General features: G+C 42.3%; 1 protein-coding gene across 1 annotated transcript in view; it reads left to right on the top strand.

Moving 5' to 3' along the window:
• Positions 1-14,926, top strand: part of LOC147734757 (aldo-keto reductase family 1 member C1-like) — a 143,447-nt gene that overhangs the window by 88,810 nt on the left and 39,711 nt on the right. The window contains exons 5-6 of the mRNA XM_086953628.1: positions 3,569-3,691; positions 12,180-12,289. Coding sequence (XP_086809754.1) covers positions 3,569-3,691; positions 12,180-12,289 — 233 coding nt within the window. The remainder of the gene's footprint in view (positions 1-3,568; positions 3,692-12,179; positions 12,290-14,926) is intronic.

The raw sequence follows: 14,926 nt of genomic DNA, 5'->3' as shown, positions 1-14,926 counted from the left end.
CGACCCCAAGCCTTGTTAGGCCCTGCAAGCCCCTCTTCCTATATGGAATGCAGCCACGGGGTGGGCGCCTTGGGGCCTATGATGGCTCAGGTAGGGGAGCCACACGCCTCTTTCCCTTAAATAAATAATGCAGCCCTAGGGGTGAGCTCTACAGGGCCTATAATTTAAGAAAGCAGCCTGGCTGCTATTTTGTTTTTTTTTTTATCCCAAGGGAGTCCACCACATGTGGCCTAGTGAGCAGGGGATGCCTAATTTGCCCCCTTATATTACTTTTTTTAAATTCAGGATAGGGGAATAAGTACCCAAGTCCTGTATTGGCTGCCAGCAACTCTTTTCTGGCAGCCATTCAGAAACGCTCGCTTTCACAGGAGTCTGACTCCTGCTGGAGCAAATTGGCTTAAGGGCAAAAAGCGCACCATTGGCCTATCGGAATGTTCAATTTTTAAATTGGCGATCCCGCAAGAATCTCTTGAGCCTATCGCAGACCCACACTGTCTAGATATACAAATATTTTGTAAGCTTAATTTGTAATAATCTATTTAACAGATTAATACCGAATCACAAAAGCACAATTTGCTGTCCAAGATCTAGTTTCCTGGCAAACTGGGTATAATTCCATTCAGGAGTTCCCCTTTCATTACTGCCCGGGGGGTGGGTTCCCCAGGACCTTACAAGGTTCGGGGAGGGGTTGCGTGCCCCTCTCCCCTTTTACCTTATATGTATGTCCCTCTAGCATGGGGTCCCCAGGGTTAGGCCCTTTGGCCAACCCCTGCACCACACATCACTGAAGGCTGTGTGCAGTGTGGGGTTGACTGCAGTTGGGGTGATTGGCCACACAGCCTGGTCACAGGCCTAGCCTTGTAGCCAACCCCCACCTCACTCAGCTGAAGGTTGTACACAGCGTGGGGTTGGCTGCATTCAGTGGATTGGCCGCAGTGCCTAGCCTGGCTACATGCTGTATCCTGCAGCCAGCCCCCACCATGCACAACCAAAGTGGATTTGTCTGCCCTTATGGGGTTGGCCACAGGCCTAGGAACTGGCCATGCGCAGAGTGGGGGTGGCTGCATGTGGGGGGTTGGCTGCCGACGTGGACAGAGTTCAGGTCCTGCAGGCTTCGCGTGACAGACGGGTTGCAAATATGTATGTTAATGAAATATACATTAGAAATAAGTGAAAAATCAAAAGATTAAAGTAACGTTTTAGTTAGGTGTGCTAAAAATGTGTTTAAATGTTTAACACTACTTAACATTATATTATTTCCAATTGACTATTTTAAATACGTTTCTTTAAAGTTGATATTTAGTAAAAAAACAATAGTCACACCTGTATGTGGTTGATATTCTTTGCCACAATTTTCTTTTGCTCTTATCAGAAGCATAGGAGCATGATATTATGGTAAACAATATTTTTGACACAACATTTGTGCTGCTGAATATTTTTGGTCACAACATTCTTTCAAACAACACTTCTTTATAAGCCAAAACACTACAACCAATGCATAACTAAGGGGATAACTACCTACTCAAGACGTATCTTTGGATATGAAGTGCTATTCAAATAATTCAATACTTTATCTGTCACAGACATTAGTGTTGATAATTTTGAGTAGTTTCTTGATGAAATATTTTCTCATATAGCATTTCATTAGATAAAGTCTGTATGGTAAATGTGTGCTATCCTGTTGGAACATGTGTAATTCTGCTGGTCTAATTTTCAAGGCCAGCTGTATGAGCATGCCTGCAATTATCATTTGTGAATTCATGTATGATAAGCGTGGCTCAAAACCACCTGAGCAAACTTACCTCACTCAGATATTATTTCCATAAAATAAGGCAGCCAGACAGCTGAGAAGAATTAGGAAACATTTATTTGGCCAAAAGTACATCTGCAGAGGGGCCCCGTCTGACTGCATCCCAAGGAGTGCACCGAGAGGACTGACGGTGCCCTGCACAACAATACATTATATTCACATTACTGCAGCATTATGCACACCCCTAATGGAAAAATACAGGACTGGAGAAATGGTGAACAATGAGCACAAACACAAAGCTTCTGCCCCTGCGTGAAGGATGGCACTGTTATCTTCCCTCAAGGCCACGAAGCCGAGGCTTTGCTTCTCCCGGGCATGAGAACATTTCTGATAACATGTCGTTGTTAGTTTTCTGCAACTACTAGCCGAAGTGAGAAATGCTTAGCTTAGGGATTTCTCTGCTAACAAGGAAGGGGGGAAAACTATACCACGAGGGAGTGGAGCTGCAGAGCAAGTGTCAGCATCAGAAGTCTCTCCACCATTGACAAGCCTCTCTCTCTTATAGGAAACTATACAGAAATATCAATATTGGAAACCTAACCAAGGGAAAGCAATGTACCACAACAGGTTTCTAAGTCAGAAGGCAAAAAGAAGACAAAAGCTTACACATTACAGAAACAATTCTATCCAACTGAAGCTTGCACATTACAAAAATAGCTCAGTGGGTTGCAGCACATGAATAATAAGCTGTAACTGCGTTTTGGCTAGACACATTAGGCTAACATATTCACAACATCATTAGAACAATTTGCGACAGGAAAATTACAATCTGTCATGTAGCATCAGTTATTTGTGATTGTGACCTCCACAACTTAGTACACTTTTTGATTACTATGCAAAGCCAACTTACAGTGATAATGACCATTTTGTTCTGAGCAGAAAGAAAATGTAGTTTAGATTATTTTTTTTTTCTAGTTTATTTGGTGAGTTCCATGATGCTTGGGTCGTTTGTGAAGGGTACAGCATCTATGATACAGTTTTCCTTCAGTGCTTCACATAAACATAAGTCACAAAAAACCCACTGAGGAAAGGATAGTAATATTGTGCTCATGAGCTTGTGTGTGACTAGACATATCTACCCTGCACCTGGAATTATTTGGATAGAATTATACACAAATGTAAGAGAGGATTGCACTGAGTTTTGATCCCGGGTGTTATCATGCTAATTGGGTATGGTAAACTCACTGCAAGAAGGACAAGAGGCAAGGGGCCTTATCTGTCAGGCATTCTGCCTTCGTAGGTCAACTTCCTCCGAGTGTTAACAATAGTCTATGGAAGGTTCTATCACTCGGATCTCAGAGTATGTTATGTTATAGGCATTTGATATAGCTCTGAATGAATCACACCCAGAGGTGTATCTCGGCGCTAGCAACCAGAGATGGCAAAGCAATATATATATTTAGTCTGGTTATAGAGGTGTGGGCAGTTGTCTGTCCTCTAACAATGCTCTGTTGCACAATTTGTTATCTTTGGTGGAAAAACCTGGAAATTGTTATGTTCATAATATTTGGTACTTATGTAGGTTTTGTTCTTTTTTTAAACATTCGCATGAGGTGCAGTGCGTCCCTTAGAACTATGGAAGCACCATCAGGTAAACTTTACTTGGAGTCATGGGATTGCTTCATATGTAGATTCTGGAAACTTAGCACTATTGTGTGAACTCCCCTAGTGGGTCTTTGACTGGTATCTTCCTCTGAGTCATAACTCTTCAGGGGTATGCCTGTCTTGTTAACAGGTTTCTGCCTTTTTTTCGTGCAGGCCATGGAGGCGTGCAAGGATGCTGGTCTTGTGAAGTCCATTGGGGTGTCGAATTTCAACCGCAGGCAGCTGGAACTGATCCTCAACAAACCAGGGCTCAAGTACAAACCTGTCTGCAACCAGGTAAGAGACTAGTTCCCAAACTGGCACACAAATATTTTCTCTGGTTTAAAAACATTTAGTGGCGTCTATGCTGCTTCAGCTTTATCTCCTGATTGAATTAATTGTTGTTTCTGGGATTAATTTCCAGCATTCTCCACTATGGTTCACTATGAGATCACTTTGAAATCTCTTGAAGGAATTCTCATAGCGAGGACTGAGGCCACGCCCCCTGAAGGCCACACCCCCCTACCCCCTACATCATGTGCTGTCACCGGAAGCGCAGCGGACGAGCGCAGCGGGAGCGCCGTCTGCGCGCCGAAGGCGCGCCTAAGGCAAGCCCGTCTGTGCCCGTCCGTGCCACGGCCGGGCCCAGGGCCAGTCACGCTGCCCAACCTACGGTACGTACAAATCAATTACTTACCTATACCCGAGCTGATTTACTTGCTCTAGATCACAACAAAAATCACTGTCTTAACATTATCAATGCCGAGACATGGTTAGGACCCGCATGCTGCCACCTTTGCAGAACTCTCCTCACTCCGGAAAAACAGCTACCTAACATGAACAACGCAACCTCGCTTCGAGGAGCCTTGATCAATGCGAGGTCCATTTGCAAAAATGGGGAGCACATTCTTGACCTCATTACGGAGAACGACATTGACATGCTCTTCATAACCGAAACATGGCTGAAACCATGGTGCAACCCGATCATTGCCCAAACTGTCCCCCAAGGATACCTCATTCAGAGGATCGACAGACAAGAACTCAGAGGAGGTGGCCTAGCCATCATCCATCGAGATTCTCTGAAATGCACCACCATTGAACTCTCAGACGTAAAAGGAGCAGAAAGCATGGGTTTCTGCATCCAACTAAATGAGGAAAATACCTTCGCGGGAGCCCTCATCTACCGCCCCCCAGGACCCCAAAACGGCTTCTTCGAAAGCTTCGAAGATGCTCTCAGCACTTTAACCTTAAAATACGCAAATTTCACAGTTTTGGGTGACCTAAATTTCCACCTAGACAAACCCAACGACCCCAATACCATATGGCTCAACGACTTAACCAATATCCTAGGACTGGAAATACTGACCAAATTGCCCACGCATAAAGCAGGCCATATACTAGACTGCATTTGCACCAATACCAAAACCCTAACTGTCGAAAACCCGCTGATCCAAACCTGGACCGACCACTGGCTAATTCCTTTCAATCTAACCACCAACAAGAAAATGTCTAATACCGCCAACCTAAAAATCGAAGTCCCGATGCAAAAAGACTGGAAAAAGCTTGCCAGCTCACCAAATTTCTTGCTCACCGCAGAGAAATCCAAACCGTCGCTATCTGGAGACACAGAATCCGACTACAAAATATTTTGCAATTGGATCTCAGAGTGCTGTGGTCCGGCCAACTCAGAGAAAGTAAGAAAAAAACAGAATAGAAAATCTGCACCCTGGTTCTCCCCCGAGCTAAAAGTCAAACGTACAGAGATCAGAGCTCTCGAAAAGAAATGGCGCCAAAACTATGATCCAAAGGAAGCCCTTGCCTATAAAATCGCTAGGAAACTATATCACTCTATGATAAAAAACGCCAAAAAAGACCATTTTCTCCTAAGAATCAATCGGTCCAACAATAACCAGAAACAGATCTTTAAAATTGTTGACGAGTTTATGAACCCCAGAATCCTCAGGCAAGAAATACCACCTTCACTGGCTCTCTGCAACGGCATAGCTGACTATTTCGAACAGAAAATACTTAAACTTACCACAGACTTCCCTGACCCTCCTGAACCCCCCCCCCGACGACGCAACGCGACCAATTGACAACAAACCCCAGCTGAAAAATTTTACTTACATCAGTAAATCAGGCTCCCCGTTTGACCCATGCCCCCCATTGCTGCTCCACACTCTAGTGACATGGTAAATCTAGCCATAAACTCCATCATAAACTCCTCTTTGGCCACTGCATCCATTCCGGCTGAATGGAAGCTCGCTGCAGTCAAACCTCTGCAGAAAAAACCCCTTCCTGACCCCACTACCCTCTCCAACCTTCGCCCCATCTCGTTGCTTCCACTACTGTTTAAACTGACCGAAGCTGCAGTAAATAAACAGTTGACCAAACATCTAGAGGAAAACCACCTATTTCATCCTAACCAGGCTGGTTTCAGGGCCAAACACTCCACGGAGTCAGCCCTCCTACATACTGTAGAGACCCTCAAGGTGGCACTGGACCAAGGGAAAAAGGCCGTCCTGATCCTGCTCGACCTGTCGGCGGCCTTCGACACGGTCTCACACCCCGTGTTGATAGGCCGCCTGACAGAGTCAGGGCTAGCAGGAACCGCCCTCGAATGGCTGAAAAACTTCCTAAGCCATAGGAGGCAAGTCACCATGCTAGGAAACTACTGCTCGGATGAAAAAACCTTAAAAACCGGGGTACCCCAAGGCTCAAGCCTGAGCCCGGTTTTGTTCAACCTTTATATGACCCCCCTGATTGAACTCATCACATCCTTTAACATCAGCACGATATCTTACGCTGACGACACCCAGCTCATCCTAGTACTGGATAACAACTCTTCTAAAGCGGAGGAAAATTTAAGAAACTGTTTGACGGCAACCTTTGAATGGATGCGAACGCACCATCTAAAATGTAATTCAGGTAAAACTGAAATCCTCCCTTTTGGCCAAAACAACCTTTTTTCCCCCACCAACTGGTGGCCCCAAGATGCCGAAATCCCACCAAACACCATCACGTCGGCCCGCAACCTTGGGATAAGGTTTGATGAAGCCTTATCCTTTAAGCAACAAGCAGGTACAGTGGCAGGGTCCTGCTTCAATATCATCAAAGGTCTTAGAAGGTTCTTCGACCTCCTTCCCCTAACAGCCAGAAAGACTGTGGCAGTAGCCCTCATCACATCCCGCTTAGACTACTGCAACAGCATCTATGCAGGCTCAAACAGAGCTGTTCTGCACAAGCTGCAGATGGTTCAAAACGCCGCCGCCCGCCTGGTGCTAAGACTACCCAGGAAATCATCTGCCTCAAAAGCACTCAAAACCCTGCACTGGTTACCCATCCACAAAAGAGTGCTATTTAAAATCCTGCTCATCACGTTTAGAGCCTACCACCAGTCGGGACCGACATACCTGTCCCAAAGGTTTGGAAGATACACTCCCTCACGGTCACTCAGATCATCCAACCTAAACCTACTCGCAGTTCCCAAGTTTAGACTAACCACAAAAGGTGGAAAATCCATCGGAGTACTTGGAGCCAAAGCCTGGAACAAGCTCCCACCACAAATGCGCTTGATCCATTCCGAAAAACTGTTTCGTAAAACGCTTAAAACATGGATCTTTAAAGCCGAAGACTCACTCTGCTTAGCGTTAATCTAACCTACACTTTATTCATAGACCAGGATCTATGAATATGATCAACCTTAAGCAGCATCCCCCCTTCTTTTTTCAGGACAGTGATGTCTAGCGCCAAGATGCTCCCTGGAGTGTAAGTGCGCTCTATAAAAGCCTATTCACATTCACATTCACATTCACATTCATATAATCCATAGGAAAGATCTATTTCTAGGTTTCATGGTGAATCCAACTGGTTCTTGTTATGCCCTGTCGATTTGTTGAGTGCACTATCACCCAGGAGTGTATCTTGGCACTGAGGAGGTGTAAATCTAGCCAAACCTATGGCTTAGCAGGAATATTCCAAATGCCAGGTCTTCAGTTTCTTGCAAGAAGTGAGGAGGAGACTCTTATGTGTAGTAGCAGGTCCTCCATGCGTTCAGGGCAACATAGGGAAAGGCTTGACTGCCGGATCTGGTTATCCATATGCATAGGAATGTCTGCAAGTAGGAGTCTGGACAAACTGAGGTGCCTGGTTCTTCTTGTAATGTCTTGTTTGGGTCACTATATTTTCCCAGAAGAGATCTCCATGACATATCACTGGTGAGTTGTCCAGAATGAATGATGTATATGAATAGTGGCACAGCCATGATTCTTTTCCAGGTTGTGCCTGGAAGTGTTCTGGGTTAAATATCACAAAAGGAGGCTTTGCAGTGGAGTGAAAGTGCGTGAATTTAGTTCCCTGCAGGACAAAAGAAAACCCTTTTAACAAAGATGCTTATTTATAAGAAATTTTCAAAAAGAACAGATGAGGGACGGAATGCTGAACCAATCATACATTCACCCCAGACACAGATCTGGGTGAATTCTATCGATGAATTTAACCCAGATCTCTTGACTAGGGGTGAATGTTTTTATTTGTTCCACATTCCGTCCATCATTAGTATGTCTTTTGCCCTCTTGCCCGAAATGCACCGGGTATGCCCAGAAAAGGGTCCCCGTTCACTGTGCCACTGGATTCAAGCTAGCCTGGCTGATGAGGAGTGAAACCCTGAAACCGGTCCCAGGATGCTTGTTGCTGGTCTAGGGAGGGCCTGGCTTGTCAAATCAGGCTGGACTGTTCCAGACCAAGGGTCAAGACTGATTTACACATGGCTGGCTCTAAACTGGCATGGCATGGTAAGCAAATGAAGAACGGATTTAACCCAGATCTCTTGACTGGGGGTGAATATTTTGATTTGTTGCACATTCCGTGCATCATTTGTGTGTCTTTTGCTTTATGTCTCAAACTGGGCCCTACCAAAAAGAAACCAATAAAAACCCTAGAATTGATGAAAAACACCATATTTTCTCAGGCTCGATTGCTAATTCCGATCAAGATAGGAATCACCTCTGAGGATAAGCAGTATCTTTTTGGAGGACCTTAAGGAGACAACGCCTTTCTGGAAATGGATACAGTGCCTGTGCCAAGGGAGAGTACTCAACCAGAAGTATCTAGGTCTCTGCTTTCCTAGATCAAACTGGAGAGCGTCATTATGTATCTATACTAATATAATAAAGAGAGACCCAAAACCTTTGAGGCGGGTAATCTCCGGAACCACAGCACCAATCATAACACCCAATACAGCGTTGGAAAGGGCAGTTGTAGCAGAAGGACATAGGCTATGCATACCCCCACCATATACATTTAAAAGGTAAAAGAACCATGCCAGCAAAGTAGTCCCTTGTGGGCGTGTCTGCATTGTGCTGTGGGTGTGTGCTGGGGGCGTGACAATTGCTGGGAGGCATTCCGTCACAAGTGTTGTTTTTTCTTCCCAGGTTCTATACATTCCTGCTCCCTTTAAATAGAAATTCAGTGGAGGTCCCATTCTCTTAGAACCACTCCAAGCACAGTTATGGGCAAAAATACAACTAAAAGGCCCTGCAAAGCATTATGGTATAAGATTAGCATAATTTTTAGCATTCATGAAAGGGTTTCAATGTTTTTGAATTTTACTCATCAGGGATTCCTTTGGACGACGGGGTACACTGCAGCTTGATGTATAATATTTTAAATGCTATTGCATTTGCCGCATCAGGGACATCTAGGGACGGCGAGGTGAACTGCAGCTTGATCTATAATATTTTAAATGCTATTGCATTTGCCTCATCAGGGACATCTAGGGACGACGAGGTGAACTGCAGCTTGATGTGTAATATTTTAAATGCTATTGCATTTGCCTCATCAGGGACATCTAGGGACCACGAGGTGAACTGCAGCTTGATGTATAATATTTTAAAAGCTATTGCATTTGCCTCATCAGGGACAACTGGGGACGACGAGGTGAACTGCAGCTCTTTGTAGAATTATTTGGATACTATAATATTCACTTCCCACTGCTAATCTCGTCCCATAATGCTTTGCAGGGGCTTGATCTCAAAATCATCACCTCTCTCACTGCTTGCTGGAAGCTAATTTCACTTTTGTGAAATGACTATCAGCCCGATTCATGAAGGTAAATTGCGCTCGCAAATGGCCGAATTCTGAGAATCTGGCCCTTTGCGAGTGCGATTTTTGCATTTGGGATTCATCATCCCAAATGCAAAAATTGCTATTAGCAAAATGGCATATTTGCAAGGAATTGGATTTAAGGAATCTCTATTAGAGATTCCTTAAATACAATTCATTAACCAATTGGAAATTGCGATTTCGCAATATTTGGTCGCTATTTATCACGAAGTCTGACTTGTGGTAAATAGCGAAAAAATAGTAAAAAGCCCTTTAGTGCATTTTTTTCTGTTGCATGTTACACACACACATGTCCTTTGGACATGTGTGTGCGCAACACTTGTTTAAATTTGCATTTAAGGGGTGCTACAGGGTGTCCTTTGGACACCCTTGAAATCGCTATCTTATTTGCGATTAGCTAATTGCTAATCGCAAATAAGGAATACTCCCCATTCATTCCTTTAGGCCCATAGGAATGAATGGGGAGTTATTCCTTATTTGCGATTAGCAATTTGCTAATCGCAAATAAGGAATGTGTAGGAATCGCAATTTATTTTGCAATTCCTACATGAATCCCGTTTTGCGAGTCTGTAATAGCGATTCCTTATGAATTGCTATTAAAGACTCGCAAAACGGGTCTTTGATGAATCTACCTGTTTATGCATTTTAGCATGTAGAAATACTTGTTATTTTACCTTGAATATATGACGTTTCTGTTTTAATAATTGGAAATCTGACGGAACCAAATATTGCGGATTTATTGTACCAAGTTCACACCAATTCCGCCCACCCCTACTTTAAATACCCTTGCACCCCATAATCATAACCCACCCTTACTCAATAAAATACCCCAACACCCATAAACACTAACCCATCTTAATCCTATAAATATACCCTGTACCCCAAAACCCAAACCTATCCCTAAACCCTTTAAATACCCCTGTACCTCAAAACAAAAACCTACCCCTGAACCCTAAAAATACCCCTGTACCCCAAAACCCAAACCTACCCCTAAACCCTAAAATACCACTGTACCCCAAAACCCAAACCTAGCCCATAACCCTTAAAATACCCCTGTACCCCAAAACCCAAACCTACCCCTGAACCCTAAAAATACCCCTGTACCCCAAAACCCAAACCTAGCCCAGAACCCAAAAAATACCCCTGTACCCGAAAACCCAAACCTAGCCCTGAACCCTTAAAATACCCCTGTACCCCAAAACCCAAACCCACCCCTGAACCCTAAAAATACCCCTATACCCCAAAACCCAAACCTAGCCCTGAACCCTAAAAATACCTCTGTACCCCAGAACCCAAAACTATATCTGAACCCTTAAAATACCCAAACACCCCAAAACATATACCTCAGTACCCAAAAACATATACCCCTATACCCATACTTGCCTTATCCAAACATTTAAAAAAAAATGTTTTATCATTCATGCATTTACAACGAATTTCGTTGTAAATGTATGCGTGGTAAAAGCATATAAAATGTAATGCCACGCGTTATAATGGCATTGCGGAGTGATGGTACTTTCGTAATGAAAGTATGCGGAGTGATGGTATGCGGAAAGAAAGTTGCGGAATAATCGGTGTTTACCCTCCCCCGTAAGTACATTGGTGGCACGGCGGCCCACATCTCCAGCAACATACTCATATTTTTTCACCACCGATTAAAAAAATGCAGAGGTCTCTCTCATTGATGCACAGCACCGACATACACTTTTAGACACACCTCCCACCACAAGTTCTAGAATTACGAACTTTAGAGATGGGGAGCTACGTTCGAATCTCGGCATCAGCTCAACATCCTGTGATTCCAAACAAATCGCTTTGTCTCCCCGTGCCTACCACAAATGAATGTGTTCTTCTGTAATGTAAATTGTGCTCATGCCATGTTGTCGAGTTCGCTCTATATAATATTGCAAGGAAAATAAAGTAGGGAAACTCGAGTTCACACACTACTGAACGCGTACTCTTAAGTGCATCAGCAGTGCACTGTGAATCGGAGCATTTCACAGGCCTGTCACAGATACGAAATGCTATCAAAACGAAATCCTACGAAACAATATACTACTGGCCGGCAGCAATTCATACCCGGACAACGTCGGGACGGGCTGCTAGTACTTCTATACAAAGTAAATCATACATAGCCATTGACCTTGTTGGAGTAGTAAACTAAAAATAAAATTTTAATGGGCTGCCGTTGTCACTTCTGTTAGCAGCATGCATCGTCTATCTTACCCCCACCATTTGCACAAACGTTTCTCATGATCTGCTACATGCTTCCCTATTTTGAGGAGAAAGGATATGATTGCAATCACTTTTTAACTTGCATATGTTCTGGAGGACATGATCATTAATGTGACCGTTAGCCATATAATGATCGGAAACGTTGCAGTATACTCAGCTTCACATACCTAACGTGGTGATGTGGGTCTTCTTCCAAATATTAAAGTGGACAACATCAATTTAATTTGGCGGTTTGGATGCTGTGAATTAAAGTGGTATATATGCTGTTCCCTGTGTAGGTCTAAAGGGTAACAATAATGTAACTTTTTATGCTGTACCACACCAGCAATTGTGAATTTATTTTTCTTATTTTTCCATTCCTTTTAAAAATTATAATTATTTTTGTGTATCAGTCCATTTACAGTTGAAAATATGTTTTGTTCTGCAGGTGGAGTGCCACGTATATCTGAACCAGAGTGAATTATTGAAGTTCTGCAAGTCCAAGGATATTGCGTTGGTGGCGTACAGTGTTCTTGGATCAAGTAGAGATAAGGCATGGTAGGAGCCTTGGGATGGCTAAATGTATTGGTGGGCAGATGCTTTGGGCTAGCTTCACAAGTTCTATAGTCTAAACAAAAATATTCAGATTAGTGGCTGTGAGGCTCTGCCACTTAGCACACCACCAGCATTTGCAAAGAGATTTTAGTGGTTTTAATGCTGTAGGAGTTCTGTATTTATTTATGGATTGTAAGTCCTAATTTGGTCAAGATGGAGATGAAAGTCTGTGCCTAAAGTTATATTAGGATCTTTAGGGTCTTTCCATTCCTGACTAAAATTCCGGGTGGTCATGTAGAATTTTATATACATTGACCACTGAAGATTTTCGTCATCTTTCTATAGGTAAAACATGATCTATCATTAAGGTCAGCTTCATAAGTAAATATTTGAATGTTTGCTTTCCGAGTAATGACCATAATCACCCTATATCTTTTTCAACCCAACTGCCCTAGTTTTGCATGGTCCTTTAAAGCAGACTTTTGTGCTTCAGGTTTTTCCACTAGAAGGGCCTCTTTTATCTCTCACCTAGAATCATGTTGTGTTCAATTGGAGGACCACAAGGTGGCAAAATGAAATGACAAAATCTATCTTCAGCACAAGTTAAGAAAATCAACTCTTAAACCCACCCTTGACACATTGCAGTGACTAGCCATTGAGCATGAAGGAGCAGAAATGAACTAAGTCAAAGGTTTGATGCAAACAACATATCTATTCACATGCAACTCTTAACCGCTAAGATTGCTGCCTTTCACTAGGTTTTTGCTGTTCTTCAAAGTAATCTTCATCCATCATTGTCAGGGCTTGAAGAACTAAAGTTTGATAAAAATCCCGGGAAATTGAAAGAATTTCTTTGAACCTGCATTATTTGTTTCATATGTAAGCTGCATATCTGTACCAGAGATGGAGGAAAATTTAGCGTTGTCATGAACAATGTAGTGTGAAGATTGCCATTCAACTTGAACTTACATCCACCAGGGTACTTGGGTGTTGATGACCAATACCTGAATTACAAGATGTAAGGCCACAGCAAACGGGGCAATCTGGCCTGAAAATAAAGTATTAAACTTTTTTGAAAAAGAACAGAAAGTGGAATTAAAAGATGAGTTTGCATGAGTAGCCATTACTCCTTTCTAATAGAGTTGGTCCCATTAGTTATTCAAAAGGGATCACTGACATAATATCGACTACAAAAATATAGGCATTTAAAATATCGACTCCAAAATATCGACTACAAAAATATCGAAGTCCTATCTACAAACAGGTAAGTACAAAAATATCGAATCAAAAATATTGTTTAAAAATATGTACTTTACAAAAATATCGAATTTATTAAAATTAATGTAAAATTAAAATAAATAAAAAATAAATAACTAAAATATACTTAAAAATACTTAAATAACCTTAAAATTATTAAATAATTCGTTTAAGTTATAAAAAAAATATTTGTTAAAACAATTTTTAACATATTATTATTAAAAAATATACAATATTATTACCGTAGCATGGCAAGAGTGTTAAAATTACTATTCCAACTCCAATGAGTGCAACGGTAGGGAAAGCGTTGGATAGCGTAGCGGTAAAAATTACTATTCCCACTCCCAAGAGTGCAACAGTAGGGAAAGCGTTGGATAGCGTAGGGGTAAAAATGACTATTCCCACTCCAGTGAGTGCAACAGTAGAGAAGGCGTTGGATAGCATAGGGGTAAAAATTACTATTCCCACTCCAGTGAGTGCAATAGTAGGGAAAGCGTTGGCTAGCGTAGGGGTAAAAATTACTATTCCCACTCCAAAGAGTACAACAGTAGGGAAAGCGTTGGATAGCATAGGGGTAAAAATGACTATTAACACTCCAGTGAGTGCAACAGTAGGGAAAGCGTTGGATAGCGTAGGGGTAAAAATTACTATTCCCACTCCAATGGGTGCAACAGTAGGGAAAGCGTTGGATAGCGTAGGGGTAACAATTACTATTCCAACTCCAAAGAGTGCAACAGTAGGGAAAGCGTTGGATAGCGTAGGGGTAAAAATTACTATTCCCACTCCAAAGAGTGCAGCAGTAGGGAAAGCGTTGGATAGCGTAGGGGTAAAAATTACTATTCCCACTCCAGTGAGTGCAACAGTAGAGAAAGCGTTGGATAGCGTAGGGGTAAAAATTACTATTCCCACTCCAGTGAGTGCAACAGTAGGGAAAGCGTTGGATAGCGTAGGGGTAAAAATTCCTATTTCCTCTCCAGTGGGTGCAACAGTAGGGAAAGTGTTGGATAGCATAGGGGTAAAAATGTATATTCCCACTCCAGTGAGTGCAACAGTAGAGAAAGCGTTGGATAGCATAGAGGTAAAAATTACTAATCCCACTCCAGTGAGTGCAACAGTAGGGAAAGCGTTGGATAGCGTAGGGGTAAACATTACTATTCCCACTCCAGAGAGTGCAACAGTAGGGAAAGTAAATACTTCATATATTATTTAAAAAAATATAAATTAATATCCATAAAAAATTAATTAAAAGTAATTGCCAATTTAATATAATATATTAATTAATCAATTAAAATTACAAATTAACAATAATTATTACAATTAGTTAACTATTATTAGAAATTAATTACAAATTAACAATGAATTAATTAACAATTAACAATTAAT

This window comes from Lissotriton vulgaris, chromosome 1_2 (genome assembly GCF_964263255.1).
Source record: "Lissotriton vulgaris chromosome 1_2, aLisVul1.2, whole genome shotgun sequence".
NCBI classification, from domain to species: domain Eukaryota; kingdom Metazoa; phylum Chordata; class Amphibia; order Caudata; family Salamandridae; genus Lissotriton; species Lissotriton vulgaris.
Note: the sequence above shows the minus strand (reverse complement) of the source record. Positions and strands in the feature narration are given on the sequence as shown.